The sequence below is a fragment of the Buteo buteo genome, chromosome 22, assembly GCF_964188355.1.
Source record: "Buteo buteo chromosome 22, bButBut1.hap1.1, whole genome shotgun sequence".
Classification (NCBI taxonomy): domain Eukaryota; kingdom Metazoa; phylum Chordata; class Aves; order Accipitriformes; family Accipitridae; genus Buteo; species Buteo buteo.
The window spans coordinates 9701314-9721471 of record NC_134192.1 but is presented as its reverse complement, the minus strand read 5'-3'; the positions used below and the strand labels follow the sequence as shown (position 1 = coordinate 9721471).

General features: G+C 40.5%; 1 protein-coding gene across 2 annotated transcripts in view; it reads left to right on the top strand.

The window, feature by feature from the left end:
* Nucleotides 1-20158, top strand: part of AFF2 (ALF transcription elongation factor 2) — a 350449-nt gene that overhangs the window by 183665 nt on the left and 146626 nt on the right. For both annotated transcript variants that reach the window (XM_075054426.1, XM_075054425.1), the window contains exon 4: nucleotides 2364-2408. In XM_075054426.1, coding sequence (XP_074910527.1) covers nucleotides 2364-2408 — 45 coding nt within the window. The remainder of the gene's footprint in view (nucleotides 1-2363; nucleotides 2409-20158) is intronic.

Genomic DNA, 20158 nt, shown 5'->3' with positions numbered 1-20158 from the left:
TCAGGGACACAATTATCACAATTAAGACATTTCTAAACAAAGGAATACACATGGTATCTCGGCTAACCATTGAAAATGGTATGTGTGGTGGTAGGGAGGGGTGTTAAATAAAGAGAGGGCTCTGTACCTCTGCTGCTCTCACTCTTCCCAGTCTGACTCACTCGGCTGGATTTTGGGCTGCTCCTGTTACTGCTGTGAGAGATTTTGTGGTTGGTGTGTACACTGCAAGCTTGTTGGGGGAGTATTTGTTTTGTTTTCTCATATTCCAACATACTAATTTTTCAATGAAAAAAATTAGGAGTGTATTAGAGACATATGTACTCCCACTATCCCACTGCACCTTGCAGTAATACCCGTGCTTGCTAATCTTTTGGTTAAAGTTAACTATATTCCTTGCTGAATGGAGAGTTGGAATGAGGTATGGAAAATGCAGATTAGCAGAGAATTTACAGGTATTGAGAGGGAAAAAAAGTGATTTAAATGGAAAGTAGGGGGATGAAGGAAGGCCAATGAAGTGCTGCAATATCAAGTCATGCGGTATGAGGGTGGACTGCATGCCTATTGCAGTTAATGCTGACCATCCACTGGAAGTTCTCAGCCTAGGTTTGTTAGGTAGAATTTGAGCTGAGTAGAAACTGGGGACAAAAGGTAAGGCGGTTTTTTTGGTCGGCTGAATGTTTTTAAGTGTTATTAAGGAAAATTATAATCTATAGTTGCTGAAGTAGATAAAAATCACTAATATCCCTGTAGTGTAGTCATATTCACTTGAGTACTTCTTTACCAAGATATTGATGAACTGTTGGAAATTCAGAGAACAGTGATGAAATAAGCCAAACGGATGGAAAACCTTGTTTATCAGGAAAGAAGGTAAAAGTTGAACATACAGCATTTGAGAAAAGTGGAGTATAATTCTGCATGTCTGTGCGTGGTGTAAACGTGAAGGGAAGTAATGAATTACTTAGAGTGGGAAGAACTCTACAGAAGGGCTGAGGTGACACTGAAAGCAAAATTTTAACAATTATCACAAAAAGGGCCAAACAGTTTACAACACTGCTCTGTATTTTATTAAGGGAAGAGATGGGAGATACTTTTCCCTACAGTTTTGGGGTCAGACTAGCCACAGTACTAGAAGATATGGGGAAACGTGCTGCATTAGCAGAGCATGAACTTAGTGATCTAATAGGTCTTTCTGGTCTTTGACTTTCGTAGCTGTGTGGATTTATTCTTGAAGCTTAGTGCTGGCTGAAATATAGGAGGAAAGCCATGGTCAGTGCTTTTGGTCAAGCTCTATAGCAGATTAGGATGACAGGGATTAAGTTTAGTCACGGGTGTCTTTTACCAAACTAGTTACCAAGGGCAATAAGGTAGAAGCATCGGGCAGAAAAGTCTCACTGAATATTTATGGTACAAAGCACTTACCTGTTTTTTCGTACCTTCCTGAATATTGTCTCTTCCTGTTTTGCTGTACCCCCATGACAAGAACCCATCATATCTAACTGCAAGTGCTACAGAATGGTTGTATGTACGGGTCATGTCTGCCTGCTGTTTCTGTGATTGTTCACAGTATTTAGAGGTTTTGTGTTCTTCTGTGTCCTTGGAATGAGAGATTGTGGCAAATGGTGTAAGTACCATTTAAACGAGTATTTTCAATTGTAAGATGTTAAGGGCACCACTGGATGTGTGTGTGGGTATGGTTGTGTGCATAGGTATATTGCATCTTTCTAAGGGGAGAAGGAATATCTGTCAAGCCTCTCGAGGTGGATTCCTATGTGCTGTTCAGTCTTCAGAGGGTACTTAACCTGCAACAGGCTGATGAAGCAGGGGACAACAAAATCAGCAGCTACCCTTACAGTCCAACTAGTATTTTACTACAGTATATGTTTTAAGTTTTAAGAGCTGTCTTGGCTGTTAGCCTATTAAGCTGTAGGATAAGACAGTTGATGATAACAGCTTTCTCCTAACTGTTATCACCTCTGTCCTTCGCTGCAGCATGCGGCAAGTTAAACCAAACCTCGCCTTCTCTCTGAAGGCTGCCGATAGGAGTAACAGTGGGATCTTCTTCAATTACAGAAGTTTCAGGCAATTCTAGTGCCAGTTCTCAACTGTGAGGAAATCAGAGTATTTTATTGCTTCAGAAGTGTCATTAGTAGCACAAAGCAGTATGGAAGAAAAAAACAACTTTTGACAAAATGGGTCCTGCTGATGATTTATGTTGATCTGAACTGGAAAATTTGTTAGGCAGCAAGTGTGGATACAGCAGTCTTCAGAGGCTGTTGCTTGTTAGCTGTTCACCTGTGTGGTTGTAGTCACTGAACTTTGCATCCAGCACCTGACTAAACATTTATTCTTTTCTTTAAACCTAGGTTACTCTTCCCAATGACTCCAGCTGTGTGGAAGAAATATTACGGGTAAGTAATACCCTTTGCTTTTGTATCTTTTGTATAATTGTAGTGCTGTTATTTCGTCTTTCATGGAGAAGGGTTATATGGTTGTCTTTAATACTGTAGTTAAATAATAACATATTACTGGGTCTCTATTAAAGAGACACAGCCAAGTGGTAGGCCCAGGGTGCTCCTTAGTGAGTGAGGTCAGTTCACTTAGTACTCTGCATCTGCCAGCTTGTCTCAGTCAGGATTTACACACGTTCCTGTTCTTTTTTAAGCTCTCAGTCTCTGTGAGTCTCTCCAGGACATGTGTCTCTCCTACCCTGAGGTTGTGTTGCCTTAATTCTCCCACTCACAGGCTGACCTATAGTCATCATCTTCCCCCAGACTACAGTTGCTCATTGTTCATGGGTTTGTTAGAGACCTACAGGCTTTTTTTTTTTTTTTCCTTTTTTCTGGGAGCTCTGGTCAGTGGTTGAATACAGAGAATTAAAACAACCATTCCAAACTGAGCATGGCTTAATTGCAACAACATCATATAACAGGAAAAAGGGGAGTGTGCATAACAAGTTGTATATGTGTAAATCCACCTTACCTTAAGTGTAAGATGGGCTTTTCTTCAGACACCCCAACTTTGGGGTCCTCTGTTGGCAGTGAGTTTTTTCTGGGGGCAGGTTTGTGACCCACCAGTCCCTATCTGGGTTTTAGGTTTTTATCCTCATGGGTCAAGTTTCCCATCTGTCAGATCTACCTCCCTGGGACTGCCAGCCAACACCTCGGTGTAGAAGGGATAGAATTTCAATGGGAATTTGTGCCAGCCATGTCCTTATCACTAGGAGCAACTGGTGCAGACTAACCCAGACCTGAAATGATGTGTAACAATCCTGCTGACTTGCTTGCAAAGACATGGACTTATTCTTGCTTATAAAATAAAATAGGCTCCTCTGTATTCATTGTAATCCAGAGTTAAATAGTTAGGGAAACTTGCTCCTGTTTTGTGTACGCACATTATCTTGGGATGCTATTGATGTCCTTGTGGGTTGCTCATGTTGCTGTAGAAGTATGTTGAACCAACAGGCAAGTGTGCACGTGCAGACCTGCAGTAGCGGAGGAGTATGCATCTGCATGTGCACCCAGCAGCAATGAATGCAAGGCAGTAAATAAATTTAGTTTCAACCTTCAAAGTGAGCAGGGGTTTATTACTTATAGAACACTAAGGGAGCAAAAGCAAAGAAAATGTTGAAAGGCTGTGCGAAATACTTGGTACATTTTAAATGTCTTCTTTCCCTGTTTATATATTTCAATTAGGTTCATTACTATAGTTGGAATGAATGGCTTGTTAGCTGGGGAAAGCAGTTGTTTTCAGTAAACAGCATCAGAAGGAAATGTGATGTAGTGAATTTCAGGGATCAATCATCCAGGTGACAGTTTTAATGTGGGAACAGTGCATATACATCACAAGAAGCAGAAATGTCTTTTTTTTAATCAAGAGGAGGTGATCCTATTTCCTACCCCATGACTGTAATTTGAGTCAACAAACAGAAGCAGAATGTCCCGCGCTTCCTTCTGAAACCTGTTGAGATCGGTGCGTGACTTTCTGTTGTCTTCAGAGGATGGGGATGAACTGCAGAGTCCCTGTGGCTGCAGGCAGCACCTCCTGCCACCAGTAGGCTGTTAAACTTGGAGGTTCTTGGAGGTGGACAGAGCAGGGATTTGGCAGGTTTCCATGCCTCTGGGAATCTGTCTCACGGGGACATGTAATGGGCACCCAAAAAAGGGATACGAACTGGCAGATCTTTCTTGACTGCCGGGTGCAGATGCCTGCAGTCACCCCCCGTACCCAGCCTTACCATCCAGCCATGGAGCAAACCTGTCGGCCAGAAGCCATCTTGAGCATATGAAACCGCCTGTGCCGGGGAGCAGGTATGAGCTCGGCACGCCGCAGGTGAGCATGGGACCTCGGCCATGGTTCATCTGGGGTGTGCAGTCCCTCACCACATGTACAGCTAGGTGGGTTTGCATGCTTTTGCGTGGTGAGGGTGGCTTAGTATGCCATCGGTGTGGCATTAGGCAGGTCTGGGCGCTGACAGGCTGTCTGCAGCCTTCTTGTAACCTGTCTGCAAGAGGCTGCAGGCTGCCAGCAAGGCCCTGAGTCTATGAAAGCAGCAGATCACAGAGACGCTTGTGGGGCTGTCCAGCAAAGGCCCAGCAAACCCCAGTCCCAACTGGTTGTTTTCAGTGGCAGCATTTTAGGCTTTCAACTTCATATGGTGCTGAAGCCCATGTGGAAGTAGAAGTACCTGAGTTTTGTCAGTGACTTTGTTCTTCTCAAATGTACAGTGCAGAATAAGCTAGCAGGAAGTGTGTTTGGCTGCATGTAGAGTATCATATTCTACTTGATAGGCAATGGAGAGAAAGTAAGTAAGAGAATGTTATGCCCAGCAGTGGTCAAAATCCAGTCTTCGGGCTCCCCGTAGAAGCCCTGTTTCAGGAGATTCAGGCTATCTGCTTCAGATCAAAGGATGACCCTTGGTTTCAGCAGCAATTTGTGCTTTGAGAACCTGGATTAAGTTCCCAGCCCTGACAGATACTTTCTGGCCTTTTGGGGCCATTTATGTAGGCTCTGAAGAGCCTTTGGGAGTGTGGGCCTCAGCTCCATGATGGCAGCTTCCCAGGTAAAAAAATAGGCTATTAACATTTCCATCCTGTCAGGGATGTTGCAGAGGTAAACAAGAAGGATTACAAGACAGTCAAGTCCCAAAGGTAGACAGATGGGGCTGTAATAGCGTGCATTTTGACCAACCAAACCATTGGCAACGACTGGCAATTTCTGCTCTGGGCCATGTCCGCTGCTGAGCTGTGTGCCCAAAGTGCCAGAGGAAGGGTCCTGCCACCTGCTTCGCCCCAGCCCCGCCAGTCTCCCTTGAGAGCATTTTATATCTTGAAGTTTGCTTTTTTCCTTTTTTTTTGTTTAAGTCAAGGAATTAAGGGACTTAATTCAGTTTCATCCCTCAGAAAGACACAGTAACTCTTGTAGGTTTTTTTGCTGGACTTTACAAGGAAGAGGGATGCAAGCTAAGATCTGTGACCTCTGATTTTACAGAGCTGTTTTTTCAAGCTGAACTTGATTAATGGTTTTTGTAGTTGTAGAAACTTGAAACTCCTAATCTCTGTCTCCTTTTTTTTTTTTTTTTCATAGGAAAAAAGGTTTAATTGAGTTTATGGTCAAAAATTTCCAACCAAGTGAGGGGAAAGGTCTTGAGTCCATTCAGACCTCTGAGTCTTCAGAGACAAAATTTCACAGTCCTTCAGGTTTCCTGAAACACTTAGCCACTTATGTCATCTTGTGTAAATGCTTCAAGGGCTGTTCCTGATACTACAACCAAAGGTTAATGGCAGACTAGTCTCCTGTTGATTTTGCTTTTCTAACCAGGATGGCTGAAAAGGTTGTTAAAAATAATTATTATTAAAGAAAAATAATCTCTTTTGTACAGCTAAGGCTAAGCTGTAAAGGTAGTACAGGAGATTTGCATTAATACCAGATCGAAAGATGAAGGCAAATACACTGATGGTCGGTACACTTTTTTCTGTTCCAAAATGTGGCTTATTTTTTTAAACCAACATAATGGCTTTGAAAGTGTGGATAACATGGAACACAGGCAATCAACAGTGTGTGTGTGTGTGTGTAATTCACATTTTATTAATACGGATTTAAATTAAGTTGTCACTTGCTATGTGCAGCCATTGAAAAATGGGTTCATTGAAATGCTGTGATACAAAGTGCAGATGGGGCGGGAGAACTGACATTTTAAACCAGTATTCTGAAGCTGTTACTTATGCCACTTGTACCAGTGCTTTACATCAGTGTGCCTTGCTGTCATTGAGTGTTATGTGCACCGTCATGCTGGTCCATGCATAGGAGTGCGTGTAGGTGTGACACTAAGTGCAAACTAGCAGTGATTCTTTTTCTGCCTATAGAGAGTGCAGAAGGAACCTCCCTTAGCATCGCTTTACCTCTGAGTAAAGAGGTGATAAGCATACCACATTACATGGGAAAGAAAGGAAATTTTATTTAACTAAATTTTCTTGAGGACTTGTAGTGTAAATTGAAACTTTGGGCTAGGTGTTTAGGCAATCGATTAGACATAATCCCACAGAAATGAGGCTCTGGTCTGTACACATAAAGCTTTCGTGTCTGTGTTGCTAACCATCTGGGCAGGCACTTCTGTCTAAAAATCTGTCCCTGCTTAGAGAAACAAAAGAATTCTTGTAGGTGCATATTCGCTGTAGTAAGGCATCAAGAAACTAGATGGACTTCTGATGTTATGTGGACAGCTGTGATACTAATTAAAAGCTTCCTAGTCTGGAAGCAAAACAAATCCTAAATACATTTCAGATAGTAATTAGTATAAAAATGACTGGAGTTAGATGAGCAAAGTCTATAATTTGTATGGTCTTCTATTCTTCTGATGACTAGCTCATGTCTAATGACATTGGAGAATATGTAAATTGATCAGCAGGTGAAAATGCCCTTGACTGGGCAAATTATGTGTAGTAGTACCTTCCTCATGCCAATTGAAAGCACTAACGGATTTAATATGTATCATCCATAGCTGAGGTGAGCTGTTCACAGAGCAAAATTAGACTGTAACAGATATAGCCCATTATTTGCCCCTCAGTAATTGTTTTCTCTTCTAAAATACAAACCAACATTGAAGAACGATGCTAAACCTAATTATAATAACTGTAATTTGAAAAATACAGGTACGCTGTCCAGTGTGGTTACAAATGCACTTAGTAGCTGACAGGCAGTTTAAATATTTTCATGTGGAATCTGGGGGCTTGCTGGGGAGGACATGATGTGAATTTAAAATGATTATCCAGACGTCATTGGACAAGTGAATAACGAGCTGACTGGCCTAGTAAATCATGTGAACCTGTCAAATGTGGGAACACGTTGGGGAGGAGATGATGTCAAGTAACAGTAACTTAGCAACCTGGCATTTAGCTGTCCAGAGAATGAGTAAGAGTAGCCACTTTTAAATAGCTGAGTAAATAAATGAATCCCTATATGTCTTAGGTGTGCTATAAAAATAGCCCAGCACCGTATGTTTTGTGTCAAGCTGCTTCTTTCTCCAGGATAAGGTGATTTATTATTTCTATTGAAATGAAAAAATGGATTGAAAAGTTAACCCACATGTAAATGTGTATCTGCGGCCTTTGTCCCTCAACTGGCGTGCAGCCCTTGGAAGCACGTAAGGAACAGGGTAATAGCCTGCTTTGAAAAAGGCAATGTGTTAGAACTGTAGGGTGTTTTTTTTTTCTTCAGACTTTGCTTATGTACATGAAGATTTGGATGGATAAAAACAATTATTTTCTTAGTAATTTCCAAGCCATTGCATTTTCAGCTTTTTATCAGCATTTTCTCAATGGAGGCAGAACCAGTGTCTGCTCTCACATCAAAATAAATCAAGGGGTAATTCCACTGACCTCTGATCTCATTTGAGTTCATTGAATTCTTCTTCCTCCCACACTTGTATAAATTGGCAGCAGCTCCACTTGCGTTGCTGCTGCTGTTATTAAATAAAAAGGAGTTACCACTGCATTACTTTAGGTATACATAAAAGCAGCAACTAGTCCTTTGCTATGATGACTCTCTAGACATAGTCTCACTCCAGAAAATGGAAATGCTGAGTAGTTCTTTGAGAATAGCTCATTCCTGCTTTGGTAGGTGATCAGCTCAATTCTCGTCTCAGTACCACCACAATTCCAGGAAGTTCAAAAGAAGCCTTTTCCCAGCATTTTGTGCACTGTCCAGCTGTATACATGCATGCATGGTGAGATCAATAGTTAGAGTCATTCAAAGACAGCCTGGTGTAGGCTTGAAGTGCAAAAGGCTCTTTGGGAGTTGGAGAATGCATCCTTAGGTCTTCCCAGTCTAGAGCAGACGGTTAACACAGAGGCTCGCCTTGGCCACTGTGAGTTACACCCAAATGCAGCAGAACAGGATTATTCAAGTTTTTGGCCATTCACCTTTACAGTGACAACATTAGGGTGCCACACATGAGAAAGGCACCCCAGGAGCATTATCCCAAAGCTGCCTATATTAACCTGAAGGTACGTAATGTAGAAAACGCACAGCTAACTTTAGGCTAGCTGAGTAGGAAGTTGGCATGAGTCAATGCTCAGGTACTTAGCTTATGAGGTTGGTTTCATGGGCCACTGTTGTACTGCTGGCATGGCACAAGTTAGGTATGAGAGGAGTTCACTTGTGATGTAGATATATGCTATAAATCTGCTTTGTGCTGCCAGATCAACGCAAAGCAGACTTCATGCTGTTGGGGAGGTGACGGGGAGAAAAGGTTGACTGTCTGATCTGACAAATGCGTGTGGGTGTGCAGTGTTTCCTGTATTCGAAAGGTGGTGTTTTGCACCTGCCTGTTACAGGGATAAATGCCTCTTCAAGATGTAAGGCAGCAAAAGATTAGACCTTTGTCAGGACAGACAAGCAAGGTCTGATTCCAGCCTGCAGGCACATTTATCAAATAAAGGTTTTATTTTTGTAGCAGTATTAAAGAAATTATTTAGCAAAGCACTTTGAAATGTAAAATCTGATCATTACGTGGGTCTATTGCAGCCTGTCTACACTGCAACAATAAAAAAAGATTGCAAAAGGTATTCAGGAAAAGAGAGAGAGATTGCAGTGCACCTATTTCAAACTCACTATTCAATTCTGTTTTCTTATCTCCGTAACCATAATATTTTAACATATATTTTTGTACTGCCAGATTGAAATATTGCTGATTTCAGTAGTATTATATAATTCTGCTATCATTGCTAGATTTACTGTTGCTTCTAAAATTACTGTAAAGTGAGCTGACATCACAAGAGTTTGGACACGTATTACTGCTCCTGAAGAGAATGAAAGCACTCTCATGAGAAATGAATGACTAAATGAAAAAGTGTTAATTCTTAGCTATTTTCCAAGCTCTTCAGCATCTCTTTTCCACCAAAACAACCACTTCTAGTTTCTCTTCCTCATTGACAGTGACCTCAGAAATGATCCACTGTGTATTGCAGCATGTTACATGCTCAGCATCCTCACTCTGATTCAGTACTCTCTTATGATAAAAATAATCATATTTTATGAGAATATATAAAATTAAAGCCAGTTCAAACAAGAAAGTAATTCAAGCAAAGTCATTCTCTTGGAGGAAAAGATAGTAAGTTTCGCAACTTCTGCAGAAGATCAGGTGCACCCTCTGCAGCACTTGAAAGTTTTGGTCACTTCATATACTACTTTTTCAAATACTTCTAAGTTTTGTAGTTCCAGAAATAGCTGGAAGTGAAAGAGACAAAAAATGTGGGAAAACGAGTTGATGGGGTCTTGTAGTTGAGTGGAGAATATCATAAAACTAAGATTCCTACTCCAGATTTGCAGACCCATGGGACCTGACTTCCCATCCCTTTTCATCATTGTAAATAAGGAGTAACTCCTTATCTTTGAGTGAAAGTGCGAGAGAAAACAGACCCAAGGAATCTGGGATGTCAGATCAACTTTGACCTTTTGTATGCTCCCATGAACAAAATGGCCCCAAGTGCTGAACTCAATGGAAATTTTTAAACACTTCTACACTGTTTTAGTGTTTGGCTCTAGCTGTACCAGGTATCCTCCCTTAAGGAATTTGTGGACTGCACAAATTTATGTTGTATAAAAACAGTATTAGGAACTTCAGAGCCTGTTGTGTGCCTGTCCCAGAGTACTGCTGCCTATTCCAAAATGACCGGTAACAACTACTGCTGGCACAGTATGCAGTGCAGTCAAGCAGAAAACCCATCTGAAGCTCCTATATTCCACTTACGCGTCTTACTGCCAAAGTACTAAACAAAAAAGCTAGTCCTATTTTGAAATGTAGGTAGTAGAATATTCCTCTGGTCTCAGATTAATCATTTCTGTTATTTCATCTTGTCCTGTCAAAATGAAACATGGTTAAATATGGGCATTGAGTGTTTAAACTGCTAGCAATGTTACCTTTCATTTAAGTAGATTAATAATGTGTACTCTACATAACAAATTGCTTTAGGCACAGAATAAAGACATTGAAAACATATTAAAATTGAGTTAGGCTTTCTGAAATGAATGCATGCTTTAGAAACAATTCTGGTTTGAAATGACAAAGTCTGTAGCATCTTCTGTGGCTCTTTATCTGACAAAAGGGAAGGGCTCATTTTTGCAGCCCTGAGGGCAAGTGTTGCGGGTTTTAAGTCCCAGTAGGAAGCCTCCCCATAAGTCAGCACTGCTGAAGAAGCTGGTGGGGCCCATGAAGGATAAGTAGGCCATATGTGGTTAGTCAAGAGAAACAGAGCTAGGAAAAAGCTAGACAGACTTGCAGTGTCCAAGGGAAGACAGGGCTGGAAGATGTAACTGAATGAATTTTCAGGAAGAGTTTCAAGAGCTCTTCTCTTTGAAATTCTCCTTTGAAGTTTCCGCTGGCCATGACGATCAAAACCTAAAAAAATTGGTTGATGGTTAAAAAAATATATGTAAAGAAAGAACTAGAGAACTGAAAAAAAATGGACCAAAACTGGGCCAGATACTTGAGGTATGCTCAGTTTCAGTGCTTTAACTATACCTGCCATGTTGCAACCTCTGATGTTTCACTGCTCTTGTGCTCTTAGAAGGAAAGTAAAGAAAACAGGACAAAGATGATGCCTGGAGTAAACGTGAAGTTAGAACTTTGAATCTGATTGTTGCTGTCAGAGGAAATGGGCGGAAGTGTTCTGTTACAGCAGATAACCAGGAATATTTGTTGCCATTTTCTTTATGTACTGCAGTCTAAATTTAACCCAAATCACTCCTAATCTCTTCTTCTTAAGGCAAGAATACAGACACCAACTGAGTTATGGGCCAAGAAGTATTTCTTCCTGAGACACCGCCTGGATGAGCAGGCAGACTTTTCCTTTGGAGGAGTCATGTAGTGACACGCTATCCGCCTTGCCAGCCTCCATGGGCTTTGTGGAGGCAGCTTAACATGGGAAGGCACTCTTGGCAGTCATCATCTGTCTTAAGTTCAAGTTATTCCACATTCTGTAGGGAGAATAGTTCTGGAAGCCGCCTTTTTGGGGGAAGCAATTTATGTCTTTGCTACTTGCCATTGATCCGTAGGCTTTAAGACTGTCATGCAGCATAGTCAGTGGAGCTCTTTCTGAAGGTGTCTTCCTTCTTACCTGTGGACATTGTTTCAGCTGTCAAAGTCATCAGAATACAGCACTTCACACCTGCCAGTAAAAGACAGATATGGTCCATCTTCCCATCTCTTTGAACATCCTCTGAATAAATCTTTGAATACATAGACTCAGATAAAACATCCTACCTTTAATCTTCCTGTATAACCCTGAGATGCCTCTTCGCTCCACAGTGTCTCCTTCTATGAAATGGGGAAATAGAACCTCACCCACACTGCCATCATGCTGCGAAGTTAAATTAGTTGCTAGCAAAATGCATTGAGGTCCTCAGCTGGAATTACTGGTGTTATAATTGTGCAAAAGCAAGGCTCAATCAGATATTTAAAATTATGCTACACACTGTGGCTTATCCATTTCTATAGAGAATTTCTAACATTTCTTTAAAGAAAGCATGTCATTGAATTTAATGTTCTGAGAAACCTTATGAACTTCCAATCTATTTTAGCCATATATTTCAAATTGTGCTTATAATTGTGTTTTTTATTGAATATCTAAGTTCCTTTCAATTTCTTAATACAGTACATGGGTTTTAATACACATTTGAGAAGAATGCACACTGTGGATGGGAGGCACTTTTAAGCGTTTTCAAATTGTCACAGTAAAATTGTCAGATTTGTTTAATTAGCCTGTAGATCCTGCCACATTGATTTATGTCAGCTGTGTAACAATTTCTTTAGATAGCCAGAAAATCTGACCAGAATGCTGCTTTTTTTTTTCCCTTTTTTTTTTTTTCTGCCAAGGAATTTCTCACATTTCTTTTTTATTTAAAAGCAGTCATACAGGCACCCAGCTTTGCAGAAATCAACTGAAGAAAATGTCAGACTGCAGCATTAGAAAGGAAGATGATTTTATTAGTTCAAGGCGTTGATGTGTTTGTTGACCATTGTTCAGAGGCAAGAGATAAAAACTGACTACAAATATGAATCCGAAGTTCAGACCTAAGTGCCCAGATTTACATTTGTTCAACATTCTGCATACCCTGTTTGTTCTACCTGTTGCAAGTGGTACTGTATTGCCTTCCAGGGCTCCCAGGGTGAGGGCTCTGGTGGAGGTGTCGCTAGAAACCCTGTTCTCAACAGTTCACAGCTCTTCTTCAAATATTTCCTCTGTTCCACAATTTCTGTGCAACGTCTAAGCAAATATTTGGCAGGGGAGGGGGGTAGAAATAATACCTACTAGTACTTTGCAGGGTGAAACAGGAACAACATGGACACACATGGACTTAGGAGACTTGCATGGTTTGCTAATGGGAAAATTAAAAAAAGGTAGGGTAGTGTTCATTGCATTTGCCACTGGTTGAGTGGGTGATTTAAGGCATGAACCAAATTTCACCTATGGAGCCAAGATGGAAAATGGCGGGTACTGATCTCTTGTGAGAAATGCTTTGAGATCTTCCGATGGAATTATTGCACAAGCACTGACTGTTAAAAACCCCTTTGGGCTTTGTAGTCCATTAATTTCTTTGCCATGAGTATATCCTGCTAAAGAATATGTTGTTTGTGTACCCCAAGGTGCAGTAACCTTTAAAAATATTCTTCTGAGTCTCAGAAAAAAAAAACACCTGGTGTTTGGTTTGTAGGAGAACATTCCCAGTAGTGATTTTTAATTTTTTTTAAATCAAGCCAATTAATCCCTTCCCACTTATTCCAGTATTTTATCATTTTTAACCTCTTGAGTCCCTAATCTTTTCAATAAGAGGTCTGAGCTGCCAGTTTATCAGAAAAAGGAGTGTTGTACCAATCAAATGAAAACTGGTGCTCAGATTTTTTTGAACAGCAGCCCCTTGTCGTTCCTGAGTTCAGACAAAAACAAAGAACACAGCTTCAACAGTGAGGCGTTCACTGGAGGCTTCTTTCCATGAAAATAGTTATCACTCCTTTTTTCCTTGGCAATTGAGTCATTGTTGCTTTTAAAAGAAGTTGTCATGATCTCCTCATTACCATTTTTCTTAATACGATAAGTGTAAACTACAAGAAAGCTATCATGTTTGAAAGGATACAGGAACCCTAAGGAATGTTATACTAACTGCTTGTGCTCTTTGAAAAGGCTTAGACTGGGAATTTGACTAAATGTATCATTCTGTCTCCTTTGCAGCAGCATTGTCATTTTATAGTGTCTTTCACTTATAACACAAGTTATGCTTCAAAAAGAATACTGTGTTACTGCATCTAGCCTTTGTATCTCCCAGCAAAGTGAGATCAACAACTCCCTTTGGTAATTGCTTGAACATGATAATACATTACACTTTGTACTAAAAAAAAAAAAAAAAAAAAAAAAAAGTTTTCTTTGGCAGGTTTATTCCAGTTTGTCTTTGTATGGTAACTGGTAATTGTCAGTGTTTGACACCAGCTGGAGTTGCAAATAGCACTAACTGCTTAGAGCTAACTAACAACCATGGGTCTACTGGGTGGTCCTTTCTTGGGCTTGCTCCAAGTTGGTTCCAGATTGCTCATATGACCCCTGATAAACTATTACTAATGAACAGTTTGCTATTCCTTTTTGGGCATCTACAAGCAACAAAGACAATACATGTCATCGTCTAGTAATGTACATATATAATTTTTAAATGCTGGAGCACCAAACTCACTGCATTTTAGTGCTGTGGCTTTTGTGTCCTATTCAGTGGTTTTCCTGTGGGAAAAAAAAGTAGTGTAGTGTTTGGAGATGGGAAGGTTATGGACTTTGCCCTTTTTCAGCCCTGTTTTTAGGATTTAGTTTGTTTCAGTGTAGTTTGTTGTCAGAAGGTTTTAAAAAATGCAGGCATGGGAGGAGGATATATTAATCTGGTGTATAGTCTGAACATGCTGATTTCAGACGTTAGGATTGCTCTCTGTGGGACCAAGCATCCTCAGCTGTCATACGTCTTAGTGGCAGTTCTGAGTATTTAATGTTTCCAACCTCAGACTTAGTAGCTTTGTAAGAAAGAACGAGCTGGGAAATGAGGAATCAAATGCATGCATGTGACAGTGGGAATCTGTCTACCAGAAATACTCTGAAGCCTCCGTACCTTAAGGGAGATCAAAAAAGACCTCAGCATGTTTTGGCTTCGGTTTTCTTTACTCTTTAAGCTGGCTTACTTGGGTAAGACTGACATGCCAAAAAAGTATATGTTGTATCAAAACATCTTCTATAACATACATCCATTTTCTTCTACACCTGTTAGCTTAGCAGGAGTGGATCAAAGGAGAGTGTTGGCATGATTTACGGGACACACAGATGCAGGAACAGACCTGCTTCAAGGCACAAGCGAGGAAAAGGAAATCCAGACTGAAATGTTTGTTCTTTTCCAAAGGCTAAAATTACTATAATAAATGCCAGGTCGCACGATAGGGTTTCAGGTGGCTGCTTAGGTCTTTCTGTAAGAGAAGAGAATTAAAGGGTTGAGTGTGAGAGGTGGCAAGGACACTACCTCTCTGTTACAGGCCAGAACCCGTAGTTTATTTTTTGGCAAACATCCTAAGCTTTTAACATTACAAAAAAACAGGGTGTCAAATTAGAGGATCCAATGATCAGGCTTCAGTTTGAAGTTTTCTGTCCATCCAGGGCTCGCTGACTGCTGATCAAGCTGGCTATGTTGTCTACCCAGGATTTTCCAGCCAATATTCACTGTTCACAATTTCCAGCCAGTATTCAGAAGTTCCACCACTGCCCTAGGCATTGCATAAGACAAAAAATGAGACAGTCTTTGCCCTCAAAGCATTCATAGTCTCTGTTGTAGGCACTGGGAAGATAATCATACTCTGTAGGGGAGCGTGCATTCTTCATAAACTAAGGGAGAAGCAAGTTTTCAACTGGGACGTATGGTAGGGAGAACATCACATAGATGAAGAAAAGGAAATGATGAAAAAGGACAACTTCTGTAAGGGCAGGTTTGAGCTTTTCTAGGTGTTCACTGTGTCTTCTCTCCAGCCTCAGACCACTGATTTGATGGCATTACAGTTGAGGTGTTGATGAGACCATGTGAGAGGGAAACACTCAACATCAAAAAGAAATGCTACCCTGGCACCTGCACTCAGAAAAACCCATGCTGCAGTACTGCTCATGTGGTAAGCAGAATAAAAAAGATCTGGCAAAGTCTTGGTTTTGAAGGCAAAAACCCCAGCTTTTGTAAAAGATTTCAATGTGTATTATACATCAGTGTGTGGTAGCTTCATTTCTTTGTGTTTGATGAGTAACAACTTGGAGTTCAATTTTAATGAAAGCAAATCATGGCTTACACAAAAGAATTCAGCTTTAAACTCAAATAAGTTGCCTAACCTGGTTTCTTAATTTCCCCCATGTGCTATTTCAGATAATTGATGCTCCTGTTTTAAGACTAAAGCTGGTGTCTTCTGGCACAAGTTGATGCTTTCAAATTCCTAGTGATTTTTAGACTCAGTTTCATCATATTGTCAGGATGTGGGTTATAAGCTGGTTACATGGGTCTAAAACTTTGCACAATGTAAAACTTGAACAGTTTCTGTGCTAAGCCTACAGAACGAGAAGTCTTGTAGTTTAGTAATTTAATTTTGCCTGATACTGAATTTGGAGGTTTTATTTTTTCACAATGTTGGCATAAGTGGCTCCAGAAATTAAATGCATTTTGTAATAAATTACATAGATAAGGTCTTGTCATGTGACTACATAATTCACTGTTGTATTTTGTATTAAAAAAAACATGAATTGATTACATCTGGCAACGTAAAGGAGATGGTGTAATGTATTGTATGAATGTGCGCAGTGGAGTGCCTCAGGGTAGGTGCAGTCTTGTTTTGTAACTGTAAATTATAGTCCTGCTCTCCTCTTGGTGTGAACCCTAAGTTTCAGAGAAGAAAACAGGCGATTCAAGACATGCTTTTTTGCTTGTGAAGCTCAGGATGGATGGAACAAATTACCAGATTCCCTTAAACAAGTGCCAGCAGTGAATAGTTTCAAAACACAGTTGCTTATTTACTTGGAGAAATGTTGCCAATGTTTTTTAAATTGCAGAGATGAAATTATATGTTGGTATTAGTAACTTTTGAAAGAATTAGCTTTTTATTACTTATTGTGGCCTTTGTTTATATTATACTGTTGTACTGCCAGGATGTTATGTTGTATTTAACAGTTCAATGCATACTTCCTATCTCTTGGGGCCCTCATGAAAATTAGACGTGCCATCCCTGGAGATGGTTACCAACAAGTATCATTTTGAATAAATAAAATCAATGGGATATGGCTGTGCATCTCCGTGGGGATGAGAAGCTGCCAAGAACAGGAGGTACTGCATTGACCATACTGTCCACAGCAAGACTGTGGTACTGCATATTGGGCAACAAAGCCATTAGTTTAGTTACCAAGAGTGACAGATGAAGGATGCCTAGCTTTCTGGAAGGAGGTTTAGTACACGTGACTGCAAGTACCTGAATATTTATGGGCGTATCATTAAGTATCATTAACTTTTAGGACTCTCAAATTGGTGTTAGCTGGTGTTAACTGAATATCAAGTTCTGTATGCGGTATTAAACAGATAGGATCTCAGCATGGCTTAGAATTAGTAAGAATGGAGGATCAGGAGTTTACCCTCATGATTGCTCTGGTGTTCTCAAAGTGCTCTGTGAAAGGCACAGCACCGACCACTGTCTGCCAGCACCCCAGATGAGTGGGACCGCGAGTCTGACCCATTCTGGCTGTTCCATGTTCCTGACCCATCAGTAGATCTGTCCAAAAAAACGGTTATATGGAAACAGGAATACCTCACATGGCCCAGCATCTCACATGTGCTTGGCAAAACTTCAAAGCTTCGATGAGCCTCTCCTTGCATGCAGCCATTATGGCCTATCCTTAACAAACCCCACATATTCTGCAAATAGAGAAGAGGCCTCCTGCCTCTCTTGGATGGGAAGTGGCGTTACCTCGGTGTCATTATTCCTGGTCAGTACATGCCTGTCTTTGGACTCTCTGAAGGCTCATGGCCTGTCACAACGACAGCACTGGCTCCTGCGCATCTCTTGGACTTTCACTAGAAAGCTTAGGGAATGGTCTGAGACGAAGACAGCATGGGTCAGAGAGGCAATCATACATGCAGCATGCATCTACCTTTGACTTCATGATTTCTCAGGCCTCACTTTTCCACAGAACTTTTAATTCTGTCTCATCATATAAAATTTGTCAAGAGAGCTCTCCCACGTGCTTCCTGTAAGGTTCTATTTCATTTTTTACACTGTGTGATTCTACTTCACCGATTATCTTCTGTGAACTGCCCATGTCCTTCCTGCACTTTACTCATACAGGTAACCAAAGCCTGACAAGAGAAGGGATACAGCTGCTGCGGATCTCTTGTTTTGTTGCAGTTCACCGTAACGATGTTTCTAGAGCAGGACCCTTAGGGGCTTGTGCTGCATGTTCCTGAAAATGCCAAGAACTGTGAGAAGGTGCTCGAGGGCACAAAAGCTCCTTGAGACTGAATTGAAAGACTGTCCTGGGCAGTGTGAGCCACATTCAGGACAGTTTTTGACCATATAATCTTCCTGAGGTGTGGACCCTGAAGAAAATTTTCCTCATCCACCTTGGAGAGAAGTATCCAACCTGCTTAACAGAGGAGCCTTGGGAGTGAACTATTATATGCACAGCATGGACCATTTGGGGCCCAGGACCCAGCAGGGAGCTACATCATTTGACAGTGTAGACACAGTATTGTATAGGCTGTGGTTACTTTTAGGATTGTGATGGAGTTGTTAAATTGGAAATCCAGTGGTAGGTTCATGTGGTGTAGCTTCATTACTCTCCCCCTAAAACAGCCTCTTGAGCTGAGATACCTTCTCATTGTAATGGAACATTGGTTTTCTTCACATACACAAGATTGGTTAGAGCAATAAGTACATCAATCATGATTTGCTATTTTTTATTGTTTTCTAAATGCTCTAAGCAAAGAATATGAGTGTTATTAGTTATAAAAGCTACAGTATGAGGAAAATACATTGAAAAGTGTGAGGTATATGGGAGTCAGAGAGTATTGAGAAGCTCAACAGAAACAGTCCATATTGCTATCACTTTCTTTGTGAATTTCCAAATGTTAACAAAGTAGGAAAGGAAAACGTATGTTGTAAAGTTTATAGTCAACCCCTATTGGCTTCTAAAGCAATTTCTATATTCATTTTCACTGAATATCATTTTTGTCTGTCTTTCCCCTTCACGTTAATATGGAAAGGAATATTAATTTACCATGGGAGGATACGGAATGCATCCCATTCCCCAGCTGGGCAAAGGGAACTTGTTTGTTGTCATTGATAAAACCCACAAGGTGAACACTGTGTCCCAGATTATGGTCAGGGAAATGGTTGCTTTTTGTAGAATAAACTCTAGCTTTTCAATAATAAACTCATGGGTGTATGCACTGTATTTCCAAATGGCTTTCTAGTAGTTTTTGGTACAGTAGCAAGATAAGTTCTAGTACAACAAAGGCATCATTACAGATGCCGCCAGATTGTTCCTCCAAAAATATGTACTGGGCACTAGCCACTGGTAATAAATTTGCTAAAACATTTGCATGAGTGAAAAGTTTCCTGCCTTAACATCCATACCAGGAAAACTGACTTTCTCTTGGAGGCCATCAGGCCATCACTGAAGTCTTTTTTGTTTCCCTTACAGGATAAAAGATGTGGTATCCCTTTGATGCTGAGAATTTTTTTAAGTGCTGAAACATGATAATCAAATGCATATCCATGAATCTATCTATCATGTCCCTGTCAATACTGACAATGTATCAAAATCCCGTTCTCAGCAAGCCTTTGGCCCAGTATAAAGCAGGCCAGATTTCTGGTCAGGATATTCCCAACTGCTCATGCAAATTTTCTATCCCTTCATAAGGAATATGAATGAAAAAAACCCCGTAGGTTTATTGCCTTTGTGTTCCTGTAGGCTTTAGTGTCATTTGCTTGTACGTGTATAAATACCTATATATTCATTCTTTCCTTAGCCTTTTCCCCAAAGATGAAACAGGTTGAGATGTTTTTTAATTCAGTATGCATCACACACATAAAATGTGGCTGCCCCTCATGCATTACTGGCTTTCTAGCAGAGAGAGTTTGATCAGGTTTGTATGAATGCAGAAACCAGAAAGATACTGTGAAACAAGACACGCTTTTTATTAAGGTTGCATTGATAAATAGTTAATAAAACATTAATAAATCATTAATAGAGTCTTTAATAAATGGTAAATCACTTAGTTATCTTTATTTCATCAAGGCAGTAGGTTGCTTAGCACCAGCTGTAACATCAAGTTTGTAATAACCTTAGAACATCTATTCATCCTATATTAATTTTTTCTGAATGCAACTTCAACATACTGTGTAACCAAAAATTGGAGAAAGTTTAAAGTAACAGATTTAGCTAAAAGTTAAAAAGACTAAGAAGGGCAGTTGACAGAGAGAATACCACAGATAAGGTCTCTAGCAGCAGCGGCCTCTGACTGTATTTATTGCTAGCAGTGTGTGCAGGGCTGCTCCTCCTCCTGCTCCTCTGGCTGCCCTCTAATGATGTGGGCAAAGTGTTGGTCCTGAAACTGCCTT